Raw genomic sequence first — 25,968 nt, 5'->3', positions numbered from 1 at the left:
ACAACAAAGGCCAAAATAGTTATATGACATCTTTCGTGCTTTACACCCAAAAATCTCTGCCATCCTCCAAGCTCCTCTCCTAGCTGAACCCTTAAAATTTCACTATCTTACAACTTGATTTTTGGCCCAACACTTCTTCAAAGCATCACATAACATAAGAGTACCATTTCAGACTATAAATTAGACAAATGGAGACTTGCCCTTTCAACCTTGAAACTACTTACAGGTCCCTCCTCAGCTCACTTCTCAAGCATTTTAGAAAGTCTTGAGATAGGTGAGAGTGCTAGGAGCTGTAATTGCTATTGGTTGATTCCGAGCAAAATCAGGTTGGTGGATACCCATCCGCCAAATCTGATCAGACCCAGATCAAGGATGTTTATGGAGATGCTCAGAGCATCTTCTCCTCCTATGATTGAGAAGATAAAAAATCCAATATGTGTTGTGGAATTCATGAATAAAGTTCTGGAGGTGGTTTTCTTGAGGAGGTGATTAGATCTGCCAACCCCTTGGAGACTCGCATTGGCTGCAACTTATATGACTGTCAACCCCAGTCTTTCATGCTCACAACATACCAAGGTTACATGGACTACAGATCACTTTGGTACATGGTATTCAAATGGGTACATGGTACACTACTTCCTCCAATACATGGTACGCTGGGGGTAGGATCATGTGGGTTGCTCCAATACATGCACTAAGTATATGCAATATAATTTTATATATGAATTAATATGGAACTTTATATATGATATAAATGTTTTTATTATAGACCCCACATGCATAGTAGTATATTGCATGCATGATGCTGAATAAAACAAACCACATATATCTCTGCTGTAAATTTAAATTTGAATTACAACTTAATCAACAGTAAGTGCAGAGAACATTAGAACCACAATTTCAGGTCACTAAAAATAGCGATCCAGATCACAAATGAGCCATTGTGCTATTCGGAACCAGAAACGTGGGGATTTTGTGATTTAGGTAACATTGCACCAAACAATATTTAAATAGACTCACTTTGTGAACAGGAAGTCTCCATGGGCAGAATCAAAGCTCCCAATCTCACCACCAAACAACTGGTTGATTATTCTCACTGGGTCAAGAGCAAGTTGACTGTCGCCTCTCCTAAGACCATAATTGCAAGCATTATTACCAAAGCTTGGAGTGCACCCATTATTACAGACTAAAGACATCACCGAGTAAATGTTAACCAATGCTATTTCCTATTAAGGAAATGGAACATTGGATATCATGAGCTGGTAAGGTTGCTTAGTGACAATAGATGCCTATATACCAGCTTAACAAAGAGCTTTGTTGGTGCATATTGTGTAAACTGGGACCAGCATCGTAATGGGTGGATTAGGATTTATGCACGATTAATTAGTCTTGAAGGGCATTGAAGTCATTCTGGTTTAACAAGACCGGTGTGAGTTCACTACACCATAAGCAAACATTAGCAACACTAACAGACACCCTCAGTAAAGAAAAAGAAAGAAAAGAAAAACATGTACCTCACCCAAAAAGCAACTGGAGTTGGATTTTGAGACCCCTTTTTTGCCTTATAGAATCACTAATTCTTCATTGCAGTGTGTCGCAAGCCCATGTCAAGCTTGAGTCTTTCTGCAATAAATATTTTAGAAAATAAATTGCACTTCCCCAACCCCTCCTACAACATAACTGAGGTGAAGATGTGATGCGGACACAAGCGCATTCAAGGTGTACTAACGAAGAAAGCGCCAATGATTTTTGATGGTGTGGTGCGTCTCCATGGGTTACCTAAAACCATAGTGTCTGATCGTGATGTTCGATTTACTAGCTATTTTTGGAAGACACTGTGGTACATTATGGGAACTCGTTTGCAATTTTCTACTGCTTACCACCCACAAACAGATGGTCAAACTGAAGTAGTAAACCGTAGCCTTGGAAATCTTCTACATTGTCTAGTGGGTGAACATATTAAGACTTGGGACCTAATTTTACCAACTGCTGAACTTGCTTATAATGGGTCAGTTAATAGATCTACAGGGTTGAGTCCTTTTGAAATTGTAAGTGGTTATAAACCTAGAATGCCCATAGATCTCTTACCTATGTCTGTTACCCAAAGGTCTTTTGAGTCAGCCGATGCATTCGCACGCCATATTCTTGATTTGCATACACATATTAGACAGCGGTTAAATAAGAGCAATGATGATTATAAAGTTTCAGCTGATTCTCATCGTAGAGTGCAAGAATTTCAAGAAGGAGACTATGTAATGGTGCGAATAAGGCCAGAGCGATTCTCTCAAGGATCTGCAAAGAAATTACAAGCGCGTAGTGCTGGACCATTCAAGATATTACAAAAGGTTGGGTCCAACGCGTATCGGGTTGACCTTCCACCCTGTACACGGGCTCATACTCTCTTGGATGAAACCCTTTTGCAGAAGCTCATCAACTTGCTTCTTCAACTCTGCATGCGCTGCAGGGTTCATCCTGTAGTGAGGAAGGTTCGGTAGAGTAGACCCTGGGACAAGATCAATGGCATGCTGTATGTCCCTCATAGGTGGCAACTCATTCGGTAAGTCTTCAGGAAATACATCACTGTATTCCTTCAGGACCGAGGTCACCTCACAGGGCAACTCTGATGGAACCTCAGGTGTAATTTCTCTAGCCACAAGGGCATACACCATAGAATCCTCCTTAGCCTCTTTTTCAAACTCTCTTGCGCTGATTATATGTAAAGACTTAGGTTTGGATTTCCCCATTTCTCTAGGCTCACTTGCCTTCTCATCCTTCTTCTTCCTTAGTGTATTCTCAGGTGGCATGGGATTAAGTTTGATCTTTTTACCATTATACATAAAAGTACACACATTCGAACGGCCAAAGATCGGTGCGAATAAGGCCAGAGCGATTCTCTCAAGGATCTACAAAGAAATTACAAGCGCGTAGTGCTGGACCATTCAAGATATTACAAAAGGTTGGGTCCAACGCGTATCGGGTTGACCTTCCACCTGAAATGAGCATTAATCCAACTTTTAATGTGGAAGATCTAGTCCGTGCCCATACTCCCATTGTTGATACATCGTCCCTTTCATGGCCTTTTTCTGAGTTTGCTACCCAACCCATTCCACCCCCTCCTCCACCCATTACCAATAACGAAGCAATTGAGGAAATCTTGGATGACGAGATAGTATCCACGAGAGATGGGGGTTTCCAAAGATATCTTGTCAAGTGGAAGAACAAACCATCGTCTGAATCTACGTGGCTGTCGGGCGACGCATTGCAGGGTATTGATCCAGATCTACTCGAGCGCTACAAAAGTTTCAACTCGTCGGAGTCGAGTTTTTCTCACCCGAGGGGAATTGATGCGGACACAAGCGCATTCAAGGTGTACCAACGAAGAAAGTGACAACCACAAGTGCCGTCCTTGTGGATAGGCGACTATTGAGGAGCTGAAGACCTTTCACATGTGATGGGACATATAGAAGACCCCACTCAGGGAAGACACGTGTGAAGGAAGATTGCAGAAAGAAGACCAAGCGTCCAAACTTTCCCGTACTTATGTTATTTGCACGTTTTTGACTTAGTTAGGGGTCTTTTAGTAATTTTATATCTTTATTTGCTTATTCTAGGGGTATTTTAGTAATTTTATGTCTTTATTTGCTTATTTAAGTGGATTAAAGCCCTAAACTCGAATTTTTAACTATTGATTAATGAAAAGCAAACCCTTTGGTTGCCTCCTTCCTCTCTTCTCTCTAATGGTACTTCTTCTCTCCCCTTGATCTTCTTCTTCTAATTTCTTCTTGTGCCCCTCCAACTTCTTCAAGGTAATAATTTTCTTCCTTTTATTTTCCAGTTTTGGCTAATCCTTCTTCGATCAAAATCTTGAGAACCGATCTAAACCCTAAATCCCCAAATTCTCAAATCCCTAATTCGAGAAACTTCTTGGTTCTTCGGACTAGTGATCTTCATTGATCGAATGGGTGTGACCATGCAAGATCGGGAGGTCTCATCCCTCGCCGGATCCAACCTAAGTAGTAATTGAATTCCATAATCCATGGTTGTAGTGATGGCCCGCTCCATTGCATGTTTCCTTTATGATTTTCTCAGTTATGATGATTACTGTTACAATTTTAAATCATTTATTCCTTTTATTTCCGCTGTTTAATTATCTCCATGAGCATGCATCATAATTAGGGTTGTCCTGCGTCAAGATGTTTGCTTTGTATGGTACTAGAGCAAGAATCTTAGACCCAAGCAGCCACTCCCATTCCAGCAATCCACTCCTGCTTTGAAACCACCCCTTGTCCCAACCCAGGTACTTTCTTTTGAGGCATTATACTATGCATGAGCCTTGAGGCTATACAGTGCCATTTGGGTTTTCAATTTGTAATGTGTGGTCCATCGTTTTGGGGTCCAAACCATCAATATCACAATCTCCACTATGAGAGGTCCATGCACAGATTATAAACCTGATGGAAAAATCATAAGCAAGGAAGACAAATAAACAGTTCCCAGTCAACCAATAAAGGGACAAGTGCTCTATGACTACGATCTTCCAATCCACGTATCAACATTTAGATCACCGAATCATGGGCCCCACTCGTATAAAACTAAAGTTCCAAACAAATTGTACAACCTCTCAATTTGAGCAGTCTTCTCTTTTGGATTGACCTTTTGTCTTAAAAATGACAACCAAACGTTGACCCCACTTCATGGACAATATACATGATTATACCTCTATTATAATCAATGTGGACCATTTGTTTTTCTGGCTATTGGTCGAATGGCTAAAATCATCCAAACGGAAGAGATGGGCAACCAAAGGGGGGACCCACCATCAATGCAGGTAGTCCATCATGCAGGATCCACCTTCGATGCCTTTGATGCGAGCTATCCATCATGCGGGGCCCGCTTTGGATGTAGACCGGCCATCACACCTTCAATGTGATATGTCCACTATGTAGGGGCTAGCCTTTGATGTGGACCATCCAATGTTGTCAAATCGCTTAAGCAGTTGTATGCGACCACCACTGTGCGATCACTTATGCAATCATACAACATTTTTTTTTTTTTTTGAATTTTTTTTTAGAATTTTTTTTATTTAAAAACAAATCATTAAAAAAAACGAAAAAAGTGGATATTTCTGGGAAAAATCTGTTCCCCCCACAAAGGCTTCACTACTCCCATCAATTTTCAAACTAATTTGTGAATGTTAGTATTTAGTAAGTACATTACCTATACTATCTAAGCTATTAATAACTAAAAATTAACAACTAATTAATAAAAAGTAAAAACTTAATACTTTTATTGATAAATAAAATCTACAATGTACGAACTACTAATCTACTAACTATAATGCTATATACATTGTTCCTTGTCCTATTGTGACACATCACCATCATCATCATTATCGTCAGAGTCATCTCCTTCCTCAACGTATACTTCATCTTCCTCGGTTTCTTCATCATCTGTCCGCACTAGTTACTCATCCACGTCTAATGGTCGAGCATCTTCTTCTACGACTTCTTCAATCTCAATATCATCATCATCTTCTCCTTGACTGCTATGCGCAGCCACAGGCCTTGTGCTACTACTCACCCCTCCAGCTCCTCTTCTCCGTCATTAAGATTGAGAACCTTCGACAAGTGCTAATCCATAAGTGGTGTCATTGACTTGGGCCCATGTAAGGGACTCGTCGGCAAAGACTAAATCCTCTGTCTCCACAAGCCACTCACTATCTGCCTCCAAATCATCTTGGCTTATAGGATCATAGAATCCAGGCTTTTCTTGCCTAGTCTGGAATCTTCCTCGTAACTTCTAGTTATACGAACGAGGAACAGGTCGTTAAGTTTCTCTTGTTCGAGGTGATTTCTTTTTTTCTTTTTTGTGAATTTGCATGCCATTAACATTTAGAATATGTATTATTAGCAATTTAGCATTGAAATTTGAAACTAAAAGTAAATTATAAAACTTTAAGTTGTAATTTGTAATACTTACCGACTCAAATGTACTCCAGTTGCACTCACAACTGCTCGAAGAACATGTAAGGCCAAGAATTCTCATGGCCAGCTTCTGTAGTGTCGGATCCATCCTAGTCAGGTCAACTCCATATGTAGACCACCAGTCAGTTGTGCAAATAAGTTTAAGTTAGACACTTTCTCACTTACACTTCTTACATTTTAAGTTGTAGAACTTCATAGAATTGCATACTTGGCAACTTCATACTTCTATGCCTGATAACAATCTCTCTTGACCAAATCCATACACTCTTCAGGTAGAAGTCTAGCTCCCGATAAATTTTATCATGTTCTTCTTTGTCTGGAACCATTCTTTCTAAAGTGTCTAAAAATCCGACCATATGACAATTCGATCAGCGGACACAAAGAATACGGCTAGATTAAGGATTTAGGCAGCCGAATACAAAGGGGATAACATTTAGATGCCCTATCTAGCATCTATAATATTTAGGATGGGCTAGTATTAGTAATCACATTCTTTATAGTTGAAGTGTTCCATTACTTTATTTCAAGCCCTTCTCGCATCATAGATATAACCCATGGGTGGTTTTTCATTCTATCCATCAATCGCAACACACTTACTAAGGATTCAGATGATTTTAAGGTTTTTACCACTTGAGCCCAAATTTGAGTGGAAAGAATGGTTTGTTGGACTTTCCTTTAGCCTTCTTTGACGATGGTCCATTATTCCAATCGGCTGACACTACCAATGACCTAAGTTCAGCTTTCTTTTAATGTGATCTTTGTAGTGTTAAGAAAGTTGTTGCGAATCCAGTGACGGCTAGATGAAGCAAGTTGCACCCAATGTGGTTTCTCATGTGATTGAGAAGAAGGGCATGCTTGTACATAAAAACAGTGATTCTCCAAGCCTTAACAATTACTTTAAGATATAACCTACTTATATCTTCTAACATTAAATCGACACAAGGTGTCGCACATGGTGTCCAAAATAAATGTCGCCTCTTCTCTGAGTTGGCGACTAGTAGCTGCATAATTAATTGCATTGTCCGTGATAATTTGAACAACATATTCCTCTCCTACCTCTTCAACTGTATTATCTAACAATTTAAATAAATAATCGGCCGTATGGGAATGGGCCAATGCATCCGCGGACTTTAAAAACATTGTCTCAGTTGGACAATTTACAAGAAAGTTTATTAATGTCTGACTGGATCTATCCGTCCATCCATCGGCCATTAACGAACAGCCATATATTTTCCAACTTTCTTTATATTTGGAGATAAAGTTTCTAGTAAACTCCACCTTTTTTAGGCAACTCTCCCTCAATTCATGATAGGAAGGGGGTTTCAAGCCAGGTCCAAATTGACCTATAGCTTCAACCATAATTTTAAAACTCTTCATTTTGACAATGTTAAAAGCTACACTAGCTTGGTACAACCACTTCGCAATGTACTGAATCGTGGTTTTTTTATCATACTTCTTATACCGATTTTCTAAAGTGGTTTCGGCGGGTCCTATACCCCTTTGATCAAACACATCTTCCGGATGTGGTTTACACCACCTATCCATTGGCTCATGCCCACGAGCTCTTTTGGTAGGCGGTCTAGATCACCATGTGGACGTAGGTGGTGCAGTTTCATCTAAATCTACTACATTGATGTCCTCATAAGCTTCTCTCTCCATAAATTATTCCTGCATAGCCGTTGTGTCATGTCTTTTCTGAGCATGCTTATCCATGTTTCCCTACGGATCTCCGAAGTAACATTGAGACATGCTCTTGCATTTGCTCCCAATGTGTGCACAAGGTGTTGTTCATGCTAGGCCAATACCACTAGAACTTACGAATCCGCATAGGTCACACACTACTTGGGACTTTTTATTGGCACTTCGATAGTGCCCGTACTTCTAACCCAAGTCATTTGACTTTAGCTTCAAAGTAGAAGATTGGGAAGAAGATGTGATGACACTATGTAGCAGCCTAGTACGGTAGAGTAGTTGACCGTAGTGTGTGTATGAGACTGAATGTGTAGTAGAATTAAGAGTCTATTGGTCTAAGTAGTAAGTACTAAAATAAATGAGTAGCAAGTAGCACATACTACTAAATAAGTATTATTTAGTATAATAAGCAAGTGCTAACTACTAAGTAATAAGTAAATACCACTTTCTAACTACTAAGTAATAAGTAAATACCACTAAGTACTATATAAAGTAAATAGTTTAAAATACTAAAAGAGAGAGAGGGAGGGAGAGTGTCACTAGTATGGTTGTGGAGTTACAAATACAATTGTAACAAAGAGAAAGAGAGAGTCTTGACTCTTGAGTCCTTGGAAGTTGGAAATTGGAAGTTGAAACTTGTTGTTGAAACTTGAAAATCTTGAAAATGAGTCTTGAATTGATTCTTCAAAGTTGAAAACCTTGTCTCATGAATTGATTCTTGAAAGTAGAAAGTCTTTAAGTCTTGAATATAGATTCTAGATTCTTGAAAGTTGTAAATGATCGCACTTCTTAAATCTTTCTTGAATCCTAGAAACTACAAACTAAAAATAAACAAGATTACAAGAAACTAGAAACTTCAAACTTGAAATAAACTAGAAAGTTGAAATAAAGTAGAACTAGAAGTCTAAAATCTAAAAACTAGAAACTACAAAGTACAAAGTAGAAACTAGAAACTGGAAACTACAAGTCAACAAATTACAATGAAAAGTATGAAACAAAATAGAAAAATTTGTTCACTTTGTTGGGACTTGAGTGTGTGATTGCCACTTGAGAGTTGAGACTTGACCCTTGACTCTTGAGTCTTGAGTTGTTAAGACTTGAGAGTCTCTTGAGTTGAGTCTTAGCACTTGATAAATGAGAATTCTAAAAATAAATCAAGATTAGATCACACAAACACAAGTCAGAAAATAGAAACTTAGAATAGAGATTAGAAAGGAAAAAGTTACAAACTTAGAATAAGATATTAGAATGGAGATTAAAAATTACAATAATAAGAGAATAGAATTATAGAAGAGATAAGAGAGAGAGAGAGAGAGAGAGAGAGAGAGAGAGCGAGAGAAAATCGGATGGAGTGATTAAATCCTTGATTCTTCTTCTTGCTTATTTTCTTGACTAGATCTTGACTTTGATTCTTGCTTCTTGATAGAGTGAATAGTATGAAAGAGATTAAGACTAAGAGAGAGAATGAGAGCTTTAGAATGATGTATGAGAGAGCAAGAGTGTTTTAGGATGTATATGTTGCAAATAGAGGGGGAAGTGCTTTTTTATACGCAAAACTTCCACAAAAATAATAATAATAATATATAATGCTCCAACGGTCAAATTTCTGACCATTGGAGGGTATGCGATCACATATGCCATTATGCGATCGCATAATCGCATATGTGATCACTTTATGTGATATGCAATCGCATACCATCCATATGACATATGCAACCATCACATTTGCCATATTATGTGATTATGTGATCGCTTTTGACAACATTGGGGTTTTAGTAGTGTTAATTTGCAATCCAACTTGTTGATAATGTAAAAAAGATCTAGATGAAGGGAAACTACAAAGATCAAATTAATCCAAAACTTTTGTGGCCTTCAAAAGGTTTTTAATGGTTATTCATCACTGTTATGATTGGTATGGTTATTCAAAAGACACTGAGATTTTGACAAAAATTTAACATTTTGAAAAAGAAAATTAATAAGTTTAAAAAAAAATTGTGAGTTTGAAAGACAAGAAAAAAGTTCAGAAGTATGGAAAAAAATGACAACGTTTGAGAAAATTTGAGATTTTGAAAATTTTTGAATGAAAAAAAAAAAATTATATATATATATATGAGATTTTGAAAGGAATCTAAAAAGTTTTAAAAATTTTGTGATTTTGAAAAACAAAGTTACAAAGTTTGGAAGAAAAAAAAAAAAAAAACAATGTTTGAGAAAAATTGAGATTTTGAAAAGAATTGAGATTTTAAAAAAAGAAAACTAAGATGTTGAAAAACAGATATTATAGCCCAAGTACAATAGAAGTGTAATTATAAGAATAACTTATAATGATGAGATTGATCAAAATTTATGATCAAGCCATCCTAAAGTTGATTTGAATGGCCGAATATGTTTGGAATGTGCTAATTAGGATAGAGAACAAAATTGAGCCCAATCTAACATGAAACCAATCTGATCCATCCAAAACACTTTTTAAATGGGTATGATTAGTTTGTCTAAATATAAATGGATTTTAGGAACAGATAAACGGGATTGATATACAACCATTGATGTGGTCCGTCCATCCTGTGGGGCACGCCACTCATGCAGACCATCATTATGTTGGACCCATCTTGGATGTGTACCATCCATCAAGTGGGGCCCACCTGCCCAAATGGGGCCACCCACCTTGATGTTAATCATCCATCATGCGGTCCCACCATCAATATGTTATCATTTGGGTCCAAATGGACCCACCTTGATGTTGATCATCTAACATGGGCCCACCTTTGATGTCCACCATCCATCATGGAGGGCCCATCTTGATGCTCTGTCCTCATGTTTTTCCCACATTTGCCGTGGGCCGTCCATCATGTGGGGCCCACCTTTGATGTGGGTTGTCCATTACGCAGTGCCCACCTATTATGTGGGTCGTCCATCATGCAGTGCCCACCTTTGATATCCCTAGTCCATGTGGCGTTCAAATTTTTTTCTAAAAAATAACCCCCCTATTGTTTTTCTCCCTCAACTGAATTTAAGGCTTTTTTTAAGCTTTGAAGAATGCATTTAGTATGAAAAGTGTCTACCAAACATGTCTCTCGAATACTCAGTTGGCGAGAGCCCCAAGTGTTTCTTAAGACAATTGGAAAATGAGTTAGTTTTCCATATTTTGTTAGATGGACAGTTTTTAAACATTTCACATCAGTCTATACAGATGCTTCCATCCGTGATGCCCCTGCTTCCAATTTTTTGGAACACTTTGTAGGCCCTCTATGCATATTTAGTGGAAAAGAAATATTCAAATGAAATTTCAGTAACACGTTATACTGCAAGAGACTTTACTAAGGAACTGCAAAAGCCTTGCAAAGAACCAGTAACATTTATGAAATCAAATCCTAGCTTCCACAGCTGCAGTGATATTTACAAATATGTATAATATTTTACATTCAATACAGTTATATAGTTTCAGTTGGAGATTAAAAGGAGAAACAACACCTGAACATCATGGACACCAACTATGCGCGCCTCTTATGGAACATGTGGACGATGGTGGATGGGTTTCCCTTTTAATGCACAGCCCAAACAGGTTACATGCTTCTAAATATTCCTTCTTCCAACCCTCCCTCAGCTCAGCAGAGTCTCTGTACCACTGCCTGTGAAGTGTCTTTGAAAAATTTTAATGCATGAATTCTTGAATAAAAAGGCTCTCAAAGAATATTCTCAGATGAAAGATAATGGAGATCAGAAATTGACTCCTAGAACAAGCAAATTTACTAGTTTATATTTCCAAACATTCTACTTGAGCAAACGATATTGTAGATTGCATAGGTCCTAATAACCAAGTCACTATCTTTATTATCACATTTTGCAATTTGCAGAAAATCATCCATGGCATAAACCCACAACTTTAAGTGCCCATGCATAAGCATTTCTAAATATTAACGGCTGATAAAATAAAACAGTGCAAACCAGTGTAGTCAAAGGCATTCTGGGCAACTTGCTTGGGCCCTACGCAAGGCGCTATCCCCAGGCGTAGGTGTGCCCAGCTGTCACCCGCATAATGTTATCACTTATCACATTTTACCTTGTGGATACCTCAAAAAAAAAAAAAAAAAAAATGTTATTTTTGGTATGTTGACACCCATTAAGAGTGGAAGGACGTCTTATTTGGAGCATATTTTCCCAATGTTTATTATATAAAATATTTGATTTAAGAAAAATGCCTCCTTTCCCAAATTTCTTAGATTTTTTTATGAGCTCATAAGATATTCTTGACTTCTTTCTTCTATTGGTGTTTCAAGCACTACATGTCTCTTGCTCGTCAAATGAGCTGGTAGAGACAGTGGTGTGTGTCCTTGGTAGTGTTACCATTAAATTATTTATTTATAATAATAATAATAATAATAATAATAATAATAAGCACTACATTTGGCTTCTTAAAAGCAATATGAGTTTCCTTTTGTGCCATACAAGTGATCGACAAAGGATTGAATTTTAGGGGAATTGAAAGTTTTAGGTTACAAGATTTGAGGATAATGAAAGTTTGGGATTTTAGGTTTCAAAAATTTAGGAATTTGAGCAAAATTATGATATTGGGTTCGGTAATTTGGGGGGAGTAGAGGAAATAAGGAAATTTAGGACTAGGATTTAGGGAAATTGGAACATTATGGTTTAAAATTAGGAGAACTAATGAAAAATTGCGGTATGGAGTTTTGAGCTAAGAGGAATAGGGATTTTTCTAGGTTTGGGAAATTGGGAATTCGAAAATTTAGGGTTTTCTAGATCCATTTGAATATTTGATTAGATATAAGTTTTTAGAGGTGGGGTCCAACTGATGCAGCAAATGGTATAACCTAAGATGAAGCAATAAAATCAAATAGCGGATTAATTAAAGAAATCAAAGCACAAAATAAAACTAATCTATCACAAATTTAAAGAATTCAAGTATTAATTATGCTCGAGTTCAAACCAAACAACGATCCCATAATGAAAGATTAGTTTGGGCCTCAAGAGCCACAAGATAGTTACTCATAGCATTGATGACCTCGATAAGTTGTTCTAAACTCATTAAGGGGAATAGATCAAAACTACGCCCAGTGCAAGTGGACATAAACTAAGAATCTAATGGGGAACCTAAAAATGAAAAACTCTAGATGCAATGTGATTAGAATGGGAGAGACTGCTAACCCTAGATGTAAGACCCTATCCCGAGTATCCATTTCATTCCCCTAAGTCCCGCGGTCCTACCGGTCAAATTCCGGAGACCCGCGACCTATGGATAGCGTTTGCGGTCATCCTTAAGTCGCGTTATGTAGACCCAACCCGGATCGACTCGAAACATATGTCATTGCGACCGCATCGGCGTCGCGGTTCCAACGCCGCGTCTCATGTACAAATCCGGCGTGTGCATCTTGACTTATCAATCTGAGCATTTCTTAGCCATGCATCATGTAGTGGGACCCACTTGCTAGCTTGCACGTTTTTCAAGGTGGGCCCCACCTAGCAACATTTTCCTAGAAAGCCTATGCCTAGCCTACTCTACCTAGTTACTAACCGATCATAGCCTAGCCTAGGCTACCTTTCCTAGAGAGGCAATCATGTGCCTTGGGCTTTACCCCCAATGCACCATCATTTGGTTGTTCTTCCCTATCTTAGAGAGAAATGATTAACTAGATATACGCCTCTCTCTCTCTCTCTCTCTCTCTCTCTCTCTCTCTCTTTCTCTCATTCTTCCATTCCTCCTTTCCTCCATAGCCAAAAGGTCCAAGCTTCCCTCTCTACTCTAGCCCCTTCTTCCTCATTTTCCCCTCCATCCGCCCTCTAAGCTTTCTATAAGCTTATGCACAATTGATGCGTGCAGGTGATTCTAGGCAGCCGCAGTAGCTGAGGAGCTTTCAGAGCGTGCCGAGGACTTGTTGGAGTTTCCCTTATTCTGCTAATGTATTTCCCCTTTGAGCCATATACCTGTATAAAGTTTTAATTCCTAGTGGATTTGTGATATGTTCCTATGGTTTCTATCTGTGGTTACTATGTTATGATCTTAGGGATGCTCTTATTGGATTCAGACTTATGTTATAAATCCTCATTGTAGGATCCCAGGATCGGAACATGGTGAATGGGTGCTAGGAGCCGAGAATGGGGCACCACGGAGGCTGTCACGGCCGGTACCGGCTATCGGGTTCCTTGTGAGTCCGGTCATCGAGTCTGGGGCGTGACACTAGATACGACAATATGAAAACCTACCCTAAAAGTGATATGAAAACCTTATGCTAATTTGAGGACCACACTAACCATATGCTAAATCCTAGGCTCTGATAGCAAAATTTGATAGCGAACAATCGACCAATGCACCAAAAGCTTCAGAGCTTATGAAGGATTAGTTTATTCCTATAGGCAAGCCCTCCCTAGCAAACCCAGGTGAGACCTCCCCATGGCCAACCCCCGCTTCGCGCGGGTCTGAATCGCATGGTCCCACAATAGGTCCCACAATAGGCCCCACCTCGTGGCCATTCTACGTCTCATTGGCACCACCTCATGGGCCACCCCACCCCAGTGTGGAGATACGGTGCATCCTTGGAATCACACCAAGATACCCCCACATCATCCACAGTTAATGAGGACATCCGAGCACCTTTTAGAATTTATAAGAGGAGAAGGAGAGTTACCCCAGTTTCTTTATGGCTGGGTGATCATTACATGGAGCCTAGCGGGCCCAATTCAAGTTCATAACCACGTTGAAGACCCCACATACATGATTATGCATCTTTGAAGACCCCACATTGAGAAGATGCATATGGCCTGCTTTGTTGAGAGTACTGGACCGTTGGATTGATTGGATACATTTATCGAACCATTGGATTTCGCATGATGGGCCATCTTGACCATTGGACCATTTTGATCGTTGGGTTGTCTTGATCGTGGACTCATATTGGACACTAGTTTTAGTTATTTTGTTCAATAAGTTTGATTATTTTGGTTTATTTTATGATTTGGTTGATATTATGAGTGTTTTGGACATTTTATAGTATTAAGGGTGTTTTTGTAAAAACTCCCCAATACTCCAATGGAGCATGTAAGGCTTGGATGTGTGAAGCCTAGAGCATTATTGGCTATTGAATGAAATTGTTTTCTTGCTTTGTTTTGGAGCAAAATTCCTCTTGTGATTGGAGTGTGGTGTGAAGCCGTGGAGTGATTCCAACGATTTTCTCTTCAAGATATTCTTTTCATCTTTCTCCTTCCTTCCCTCTATTTTCTTTCTTTTTCTGTTGTTTCCTCTCAAATCTCATCCTCATCATCCCCAAAACCCTATAGGCCTAAACCCTACCCAGCCATACAACCGTACGAACCACCCCTTATATCCATATGACCGTCCGTACGGCCAGCCCCATCCCCCTTCTTTCCCTATTTTTGTCTTTGATCCATCCCCTTTAAAACCCCATAACCCAAAACATAAAGCCTAAAAACCCTAATCCTAAAGCCTAGATTTTCAAACCCTAATCTCCCAAATTCCGTAAACCTTAAATCTCCAAACCCTAATTCTTTCAAACCCTAACAAAGTGCAAGTGAATCCTCAGATTTAGATCGAATCCTATGCTAGGTGGAAGTTCTATCTTCCATTGGGTCATTTCCGATCGATAATCTTAAGATCCATCCACGGAATTGTGATGTGGCCTTGAATTTGAGCATAATTAACTACTTAATTTCTTTATATTTGCCATAAATTGGCAATATTTTATATTTTGATTTACTCTAATAATCCGTTTATTAATTCATTCGCATCATTAGAGCTTAGGATATCCGTCCTACATCAAATTTTGGTATCAGAGCCTAGGGTTTAGCACATAGGGTTTTCATATCGCATGTAGGGTAGGTTTTCATATTGTCGTGTTTAAGGTTAGCAGTCTATCCATTCTCATCACATTGCATCTGGAGTCTTTAGTTCTTAGTGTCACGCCCCAAACTCAGTGAACAGGCTCACAGAATTCTCGAACTCCAAATCCGGTGGTGACAAACTCCGCAGTACCCCATTATCAGTTCCCAGCTCCCATATGCTAGGTTCCGATCCTGTGATCCTAGAAGGAAGATTTTCAGGGTGAATTTTTTTTGTACATAAGCATAACCACGAGTGTACCCAAGTCACAAAATATCACCACATATCTACTAATATAATCTTTGAATACAATGTTGAAAGGGAAATACATGATATAACAAAACTTCAAAAGATCAGGCACATGCTCCTGCCTCAATGTTGTTGCGGTTTAGCATAACCCGCGTGTAAACAACGTGCGTAAGCTTACTACGAAGCTTAGAGAGTGCTTGCGTGTGTGCACAATACATGTGTCAAGCATACAAATATCAGAGTAAACAGAAATGATGGAGGGCTAAACTGGCAAGTCCATAAATGCTATCAGCCATACCCAAGCTATGCGATGCGAAGGCCTACATGGCCAAATGTCATATGTTAAAGATGTAATGCAACGTGCCAATCCTCCACTAGTCCACATGTTAAAATAGTTCACAATTGGATCATCACCGGGGTTCAGTACATTTCCAACACTGGTTGCCGCCCATTGCGCAGAAGACCAAGCAAGTGCAAAAGACCTCACTATCCGCCTCAGTAGTGGTACACAGAAAACCACCCAGCCCATCGATAGCGAAGCCATTTCACAAGCTGGTCAAACTCAACCTAGCATATAGCCCTCTGCACCCAGGTGGGTAAGGTTAAACCTCCATCCAACCGACCCCAACACAGTGGGAGACACGGCTTACTGGTATACAGCCATCGTGCACTCATGAATCTACTCTGTCTATACGTTGGAGCATCCTACTGTTACCACGGGGTTTAGGGACCTTTCACCCAGGGATGTCTGTGATGCCTTATAACCTCAATAGTTTCTGGTGTCCATAAAATCATCCGCCAACCACAACAAGGCTATAGGACCACCTCAATGGTGTCGCTAGGTTTTAGATGTAACGTGTTATACATAGTGCACAATGCATGAATCACACTATCCAAGACATGCATCAAACATGTGTGTACCATACGAATTATGCGGGGCGACCCTATCTCAAATAGAGTCCCCTAAGTGCCTCAAGCCGAAGGGTATACGCTATGAGCAATCGTCATCCACAACAGGCATACAAATGATGCGTATAGGCATATAACGGGCATGATATCCATTACACTAAGCATGTTATTAGTGTGTCCTATCAAGCCAAGCACACTAGCATGTTATCAAACATATCATGATATAATTGCCCCTAATTGGCACATCATACACAAAGAGTAGGAACTGAATGACAGGCCCCGCTAGAAATATAAAGGTCTATGTGGTGTGGCCCATGTTAGACTATCATTGGCTCCTCATGTAGCCTGTACATAAAAATCAAGTAACTGGATGTAAGGCATGGATAATATACATATGCCAAGGCAGAGTCCACTAGGAATGACCCGGATGGACACCCACATGTGCAACATGCATGATGGGGACATCATGCGCACACGCACGCCCCCCTACGCACGTACGCAAGGAGGGCCCCACCATCGATCTGGATCGATGACGACGTATAGGGAGGGCCTCCTAGTTAGAAGATTGCGTTTTGGTTCATTGGAGTGGACCCGATAGTCATGTGAATGCCACCATGGGTTCTCATGATCATGGCCCACTATTCTAATTAATCTAGTACTTTAGGTTTTGCTTATTATTGTTATTAGTAATATCATAAACGGTTTAGATTGTTTTGATTAGTTGTTATTTTTTATTACTTCGTCTTCAAGTAATAGGTTGCGCACATGGCGCGAGTTTTGGAGTATAGGGTTTTATTATAAATAGGCACCCCTTATAGTCTTTTTTTCTCAATGAAGATTAATAAAATTTCTACGTTTTTTTGCTCCTCTAAATTTCTGAGTTGTGGAGATTTAATTGAGTGTGAAACCCTCCCTTCCTCAAAGGGCTGACTACCGTGGTGCGAAGCCACACCTATCCCGATTCGCTCCCACCTTCTTTTATCCATATTTCTCCTCCCACAAGCATTCCATTTGAAAATCCATCAATATTTGCAGGCGTTTTTCTCTTTACAGCAAATTTCTAGAATCTGACCCTGCAGGAGGGCTGAAACTTCGGCGGAACACCACGCACAAACCGTGCATCAGATCGAGCTGAGATTTGGGGGTTTTTGAGTCAATCCCTGGCCGACCAGGGTCATTTTTCTGAATAGTGGGCCCCACACACGTGCGGCCGGGATTACACGCACATGCGTCCGGGCCATTGTTGTTGTCCACACATGCGGTACTTTTCTGGTTTGTCTCTCCTCTCTTTCACCCCAAATCCCTAACCCTAACCCGAAATTACTCAAATCCCCAATTTTATGCCCTTTCTTCAACCTTGGGGTTTCCTGAATTGAAATTTGTGAACCCCTTGGATTGGGGAATTATTATTGTGCATGTGTGGATGAATTTACCCTCTTTTGATTCTTGTTTGGTCTATAATTTTAATTGATCCGACCCTAACATGTGTAGGCCTAGATCCAAATAAGATTCCCCTTGATTTGAGTGTTTGAACTTTTATGTGGGATATGGAATTTTGTGTAATTGTTTCTGAACTAGTGTGATCTAAAGCTTGAAAATCTTGCACATCACACTTGAATTTCATGTCCTGTATCAATGTGTGTCACTAGGCTATCAATCTATTAGGCAACTGATCCTCTGATGATATCCTAAAACAATCAGATTATTATTGGCATCACTATAATTACTCTAATAGGATAATCAGCACCGTTAGAACATTGCCAATGTAATTGACGATTATAAATCGTTGGTTAGTCACTAGGATGTGTTCCTGTGCTTGTAGCCCATCTGAGTATTGGAATTTCATCATTTCAAGCAAAGTACATGCCTCAACGGATTTAATATAACCATAGTCTCAACATTACATACACACTAATTTTAAATTGATTTAATAATTAATTTCAAATCTTGTAAATACACCTAACTTTTAACTTGGGATCATAGGGATTCTGACTCCAGGGTGTCAAACATATCCAAGGGATTCCAGAAATCTAGGAATCCCAAGTCCAAGAGAGCCCCAAATCCAAGGAATCCCGAATTCAGGGAATCCCAAGTCCATGGGATTCCAAATCTAGGAAATCCTAAGTCCAATGGATTCCAAAGTCAGGATTTCCAAGTATAAGGGGTTTCCACCCCCACACTTCCTTGTGGTGCGGCCCACCAAAGATCTAGATCAGCCTGAAATTTGGGCACCTAGCCCAACATGGCCAGAATGAAATGATGGACGGCTTGGATGGCACATAAACATCAAGGTGGCTCCCACGAGTGGGACCCAAGTCTTCGAAAAAGGGGCAGCCACCCCTTGCCCATGTTTCCCTAAGTGCGATCCACCTAATATTTGGATCTACCTTATATTTGGGCTTCTAGCCAAAATGATGAATGGAGCAGATGGCACATAAACACCACAGTGTATCCCACATGCGGGCCCCACTTCCATGCCCCACGGTGGGCATCCGCCCGCCCGCTGGGTACTAGTAGCAGCGCCAACTAGAGGTGGGCACGAGACGACTTGATCCGACTAACTCAACTCGTTCAACTCGTTCCAATCTGATTCGACCCGAACCGAATGGGTGAATCAGTCCGAACCGAGTAAGCTTATCCCAATCCGAACTCAAATCGAGTCGAGTTCGAGTTACCCAGTAACTCGACCCGACTCGATCCGAAACTCGACTCGACCCGACTCTCTAACCCTACCCCAACCCAATCCCAACCTCTCTCCCCCTCCCTCATCTTCCTCCTCTTCCAAGCCCGGCAACCACCCACCACCGTCACCCTCCTCCTCTCTTTTCCCTCCCTCCCTCCCTCCCTCTTCCAAGCCCGGCAACCACCCACCACCATCACCCTCCTCCTCTCTCCTCTCCACTCCCTCCCTCATCTCTCAATCCGACTCAATGCCGACTCGACCCGACTTGATACTTCTGACCGGATTGGACTCGGTCCGGATCAGTGGAGGCCAGACCGAGCTCGGATCGAGTCAAGCATGCTGGACTCGGTATTGAGTCGGATCGAGTTCGGGTCAGGCCTATTTCAAAACCGGATTGAGTCGAGTCAGCCTTAACTCGGTCCGACTCGACTCTATGCCCAACTCTAGCGTCAGCTGTTAGGCTTAATGTTGTAATTTTTGTGTTTTTTTATACACTATCAGTGCGGGCCCCACATGGATGATCTACTCTGTTCACCGCGTAGGACAACTCGAGTGAGTCTAAGGGACCCAGATTTGGACTGGTTTGGACGAATAGGGACTCCACAGCAAGCCTATGAAGGTTTCAACAGATGGGCATTGTTTCCCTTAGTGCGGTCCACTCAAGACTCAAATCTGCCTCATATTTTGGCCCATAGCTTAAAATGATTTTGAGAAACAAGCGGACGGCGTGGATCCACCGAATACATGCAGGTGCTTCCCACGAGTGGGGGACACCCCGGCCACATCCTTGCATGGATGTTGACGTGAGGGTGGCGGCCAGCCCACCGTTCCCTATAGCTTGGTCCATTTGATGGTTGGATCAGCTTGGTTTCTGGGCTCAACGCCTACAATGAGCCAAGAAAATAGATGGGCGATGTGGATCCAAGAAATACATCACGTTGGGTCCCACGAGTGGGAACTCACTCCAACGCTGCTAGTGCATGAACAACATCAGAGACGTTAAGGATGTTGGGGCTTTCCAGCCCCTTGCACCTTACAGTGTGGCCCACTCGAGAGCTGGATCAGCTTCAGTTTTGGGCCCAATGCCTAAAATGATATGTCAAAGTAGATGGGCGGAATGGATGAAACATATACATCATGATGGACCCCACGAATTTGGGCACTTGTCACGCCCAAAAAGGCTTCCGCCTTTGGTCGCTGGACAATCAGCGTCCATACGCTGGTGACCATTTTTTGTTCTCCTCTTTTCTCCATTTTTTCCATCCAAGTGGGCCCACGAGTAGACAATCCACTCCATCCATCTACTAGGCCATCTCGGGGTGGGCCCAAGGAGTTTGGATCAAGTTAATCTCTATATTTTTCCTTCATTTAGATCTAAGTGATCTAATCATTAGGTTAGATCGAAAACAAACATCACGATGGGCCACATAAGGTGGTCCATGTTGTGATAGCGTACAGGACACTCTCAAATAGCGTGGCCTACTTGTGGGCCCCACAAAACCATAAACTTAAAAGAAAATAAGGAGAAATGAAGGAGAAAAGAAAGGAAAAGAAAGAAAAGCAAGGGAAGAGATCTAACCATCAAGGTGCGCCCCCGCCACTATAGGGTTCACCATACACTCTATACATGATCAAAGTGGGTCCCACCCTTATGGGCTCACCAAAATTAGAATAACACAAAGAAAGTGAGGGTTTTGACCCTCCCATGCACTCACAATGAAGGATGAACAGTTGGATCGGCGATCGAACGGTCCACCAAGCTCCTCTCCACTCTTAATCTCCTCTAATCTCTCTTTTCTCTACTCTCTTCCCCTTAAACTCTTAATCCCTCCTAGTTCTCTCTGAAGCTCCCTCTTTTCTCTTAAACTATCTCCTAATCTTTCTTTCTTTCCTCCCTCTCTCTTAATCTCTCCATAATTCTTTCCAATCTTTTCCTTTCTCTCAATCTCTTTCTACTCTCTTGCTAGCAAATGGTAGATATGAGAGGGAGTTAGGGAATTTGTTGGTAGAACTTTTAGGATAGGGAGGGAATTATAAGAAGATGGAGGGCTAGAATGGGGAGAGAGAAGGAGAGAGGGATGGCTAGGCATGGGTTGCTTTGACTAATGGGGAGAGAGAAGTGATGGCTTGATTGATGGGTTGATTGATGGATTGATTGATTGATTGATTGGACAACCTTCGAATTTGTGCAAGTGGAGTCTGCGTGCATTGTGCAGCCCACCTTGGATTGTGCCAAAACTGCAACTTCTAATCCAGGGATCGCAATGGGGTGTGTCGCGCGGCGTTAGAATCTTAGCGCCCACGCGGTTGCTAGGGTACAAGTCTCGGGGTGTTGCGGTACTGAAATAGGGTCGCGATCAAAACTCGTCGATCTGGTCTGCCGAGAATGTGCCGACACTGAAAACGAAGCATACGATAGGCCTCATAGGGTTACGGGTCTTACACTTAGGTTCCTCATTAGATCCCCAATTTATGCCCACTTGTATTGGTCGTGGTTTTGATCTACAACCCCACAATGAGTTTTAAAAAACTTACAAAGGCTATTGATGCCATGAATAACCATCTTGCAGCCCTTAAGGCCCAAGGTAGGACCACCAACAACCCATTGTCAACGACTAACACTCGAATAACCCAGTTGGAAGTTTCCCTCCAAGCAAACCCCGGCAATGGGGAAGATGACCAAATCTCGAGCGGGAGTTGAAGTTGGTGTGGGAGAGGTCATGGCCGAGGTAATGGTCATGGTGGGGTGTGTACCCAACCATCCCCTGGAGAATATCAAGACCACAATGATCCTGATGAGCGAGTAATGAAAAGCGTGAAATTTGAGGCTCCAAGTTATAACGGTTGCTTAGACCCTAAGGCCTTCCACAATTGGCTTGCGAACACAGACCATTATTTTAAGTGGTACGATACGTCCAATCGCCGTCAGGTGAGGTTCGCCAAAATGAAGTTGGTGGGCCAAGCAAAGTTGTTTTTGAAATATGTCGAGCGGAAGATGGAGAGGTCTGGAGATGACCCAGTCTCACTATGGGCCGAGATGAAAGAGATATTAAAGGAAAAGTACATTCCTCTCTCTTACTGCCAGAAGCTTTTAGATCAATGACAATCCTTTCATCAAGGATCAATGCCCATGACTGATTACATTGCTAAGTTTGATGAATATATAATGTGCGGTAGCATCGAGGAGGACCCGTTAATGACCCTTTTCCCATTTCAAGATGGGCCTCCGACCTGAGCTTCAGCGTGAGCTCATTCCCCATGACATCAGCACTCTAGAGCATGCCTACCAAGTGGTGCAAGACCTTGAGTTGTATCTGAAACCACGATTCGTGCGTTGATTTGACTCTTATGAATCCAATGTCAGGGCCACTCCCCAAGGAGCTAAGCCTAATTTTGAGAATCAATCCAAAGTCATTGCTAGTATTCAATCCAACAATAGAGATGTGAAGGACAAAGGTCTAGCTAGTACCAGCGCGAGGGTAGGTAAGCAAACACGGTGTTGTAACTACCAAGGATATGGTCATTTCGCACACTAGTGCCCCATGAAAGAGCGAAATAAGGCCTCATGATTGGCGAGTTTGATGAAAATGCGGATGACCAAGGCAATTGTGAAGAAGAATATCAGCCCAAAATTGGTGCTAGTGATGAAGAAATTGAAGGAGTTAAGGTCGTGCCACTTGCAGTTGTCAAATGTGCCGTAGTCCAGGCTAAAGAGAGAGAGATGATTGGCGCGGGCAGTGTTCGCATTGTCGACGAAATGTCGATAATATCGCCGATAATATCGGTGTCGCTAGACTAGCGACTTCGAAACCCCCATTTTTCGTTTCTCTCTGGATTATCGGCGAAATATTGGCGATATCTTCGATAATATTGGATTTTTTCCGACAAAATAGGTCAAAGGCGAAAAAAATCGAAAAAAATCCTTTGATTTCGGTAATACCTAGTTGATGGTTGATCGGAACTCGGAAGAAAAGAATCTCGTCGGCAGCAATCGACAACACTCGTCTCGTGTGACTCACAAATACATGATTTCGGCAAAAAATCAGAGATTTCGGGAGATTCTTCGAAACCCTCGGTCGAAAATCGCCCGTCCTCGCCGAAAAGCCCTCTTCACAGACGAAAACCCTTTTTTGTTTTGTTTTGTTTTTTTTTTTTTTTAATGCTTCAGAACTACAGAAGCCAACCAGCGCATGGTGCGCTTCAGCGTACTGAGTAAAGTTTCTGGGCCCACCGTGAATGTATGTGATTTATCCACGCCGTCAATTCATTTTTCTAGTTTATTTTAGGGGTAAATCCCAAAATTAAATCATATCCACAGCTCCAGTGGACCACACCACAAGAAACAATAAGAATAATGACTTTCACCGTTGAAACCTTCTTAGGCCCCACAATGATGTTTATTTGTCATCAAACCTTTTGTAAATATAAAAAGGCATGGATGGAGGGTTAAAATAAATATCAGCTTGATTCAAAATTTATGTGGCCACCAGGAAGTTTTTAATGATATGCGTTCAATTCACACAGTTCCTGTGATGTGGTCCAATGAAGATTTGAATGTGGTTCAATTTTCGGATCACGTACTAAAATAAACCTTCATATATGATGGACGGTGCAGATATAAGGTACATACTTTATAATGGGTCCCACAGTTAGGGATCCACCAGAAGCGGATTGGCTGCTGTACCTCACATCAGCTATATGGCTGCTGTGGGTACGTGTCGTGCGAAGGTGAGCACTGACACTCCACGAGCTCCGAGTTGTACAAATGGTTAAAAGGAGATCAAAGTTACATTGGCCCCACAGTGATGTATTTATTATATCTACACCGTTCATCTGTATTTAGAGTTCATTTTAGAGCATTAACCAAAAAATGAATCATATCCAAAGATTATATGGACCACACCATAGATAGCAGTGGAAATGATGATTTTCACTGTTAAACAATTTGTAGGGCCCACCATAATGTTCATTTTGCATCCAATCTGTTCATAAAAACACAAATATCTAAATGCAGAGGAAAATCAATTTTCATATTAATCCAAAACTTCCCTGACCCCAAAAAGGGTTTCAATGGTAAACCTTCAATCCCCCACTGGTTTTTGCAGTGTGGTCCAGTTGATAGTTATATCTGTCTTATTTTTCGTCTAAAGGCTTAAGACGAGCTCTTCAAATGGATGAACAGTTTGGATATAACACATACCTCAGGATTAGACCCACATAACTTGATGACGTCTACACCAACCAATCCGCTTCCGGACTGCACCAGAACGGAAGTGAACTGCGTACTGAGTTAAACTCAGTGGGCCCATTGTAATTGCGTATTTTATCTACTCAGGCCATCCATTTCATTAGATGATTTTAAGGCATAAGCCAAAAATTGAAGCATATCCAAAGCTTAGGTGGACCACACCACATAAAACTATGTGAATTGAATGTTTACCATTGAAAAATTCTTGGGGCCACAAAAGTTTTGTATCAACTGATATTTTTGTTTTTTATTCATCCATATCTCTATGATCTTATGAACAGTTTGGATGACAAATAAACATCATTGGCCCTGTGAAGATTTCAATGGTGGAAATTATTATTACCATCGTTTCATATGGTGTGGTCAACATGAAACCGAGATAAATTTATTTTGGTTATTATTAGAGTAATTTTTTATGGAAATGTATATTTTTTTGGCCCCATTAAATGAAAACTTATTATTTAATGCATTTTTTTACAAATTTTTAATTTCTAAATATGCAGATATGTGTATTTAGGCATGTCTTAAAGTTTCATTAAAAAATTTCACCGTTATCTCCATGTTTTCGCATTTTTCTCCGAATTTCGGGTTATCGGCGATATTATCAGCGATAACGATATTATATCTTTATCTCTGGCCAGCGAAACTTTTAGCGATACCGACAACTCGAACACTGGGCGCGGGAATTTAATTTTTCACACTTAAGTCAAGTGTGGTAATAAAAATAGCAAAGTGATAATTGATAGTGGTAGTTGCACCAATGCAGTCTCTACTAGCACTATATCTCATTTGGATTTGAAACTTGTCCCTCACCCTCTGCCCGATTGAGATTCTTGGCAGATGCATCCTCGATACCAGTTTCTCAACGGTGTCTTATTCCCATTGAGTTTGCTTCCTACAAAGACACGTTGTGGTACGATGTTTTGCCTATGTACATAGGCCACATCATTTTGGGCAGACCTTGGTTGTATAATCGTGATGTGAGGATAAAGTTAAATCCTCTTCTATCCAAAAGCACCCCGAAGAAGAAATAGGACATCAAGAAGGGTGATCCAAAAGAAGTGAGGAAGTCGTCTCTCCATATAATAAAAGCCAAAGAGTTTGAAAGGGAGACTAAAGCTAACTCGATGATGGCGGCCAATGCTCTTCTTTTTCCCTTAGCCATCAAAATGGGGAAGTAGAAGAACAATTAGGCTCGTTGATGTTGAGGGAACTTTTTAATGACTTTGTTGTTCCACGGACGGCGCTAGACTCCATGAACTACCGAGGTGCTAGGGAAGATGAGCCGAGTAAGAACACTCAATAACCGAGCTGAATCAATCAACCCGGCCCCGAGATAAGGTTCATCGATGGACCT

The 25,968-nt window shown here is 40.9% G+C and overlaps 1 protein-coding gene across 3 annotated transcripts in view; it reads right to left on the bottom strand.

Moving 5' to 3' along the window:
- Window positions 1–8,436: 8,436 nt before the first annotated feature.
- Window positions 8,437–25,968, bottom strand: part of LOC131248837 (uncharacterized) — a 35,618-nt gene continuing 18,086 nt past the window's right edge. The window contains exons 2-3 of one of the 3 annotated variants that reach the window (XR_009172483.1): window positions 11,148–11,305; window positions 8,437–8,819 (exon numbers count right to left, since the gene is read on the bottom strand). Coding sequence is in view for 2 of the 3 variants with exons in the window: in XM_058249314.1 (XP_058105297.1) it covers window positions 11,155–11,305 (151 nt within the window). In the remaining variant the exon portion in view is untranslated. Of the gene's footprint in view, window positions 8,820–11,012; window positions 11,317–25,968 lie in introns of those variants that run through there. The other 2 variants (XM_058249315.1, XM_058249314.1) reach the window with 2 other exon arrangements.

Source organism: Magnolia sinica, chromosome 6, assembly GCF_029962835.1.
Source record: "Magnolia sinica isolate HGM2019 chromosome 6, MsV1, whole genome shotgun sequence".
NCBI lineage: Eukaryota > Viridiplantae > Streptophyta > Magnoliopsida > Magnoliales > Magnoliaceae > Magnolia > Magnolia sinica.
Note: the sequence above shows the minus strand (reverse complement) of the source record. Positions and strands in the feature narration are given on the sequence as shown.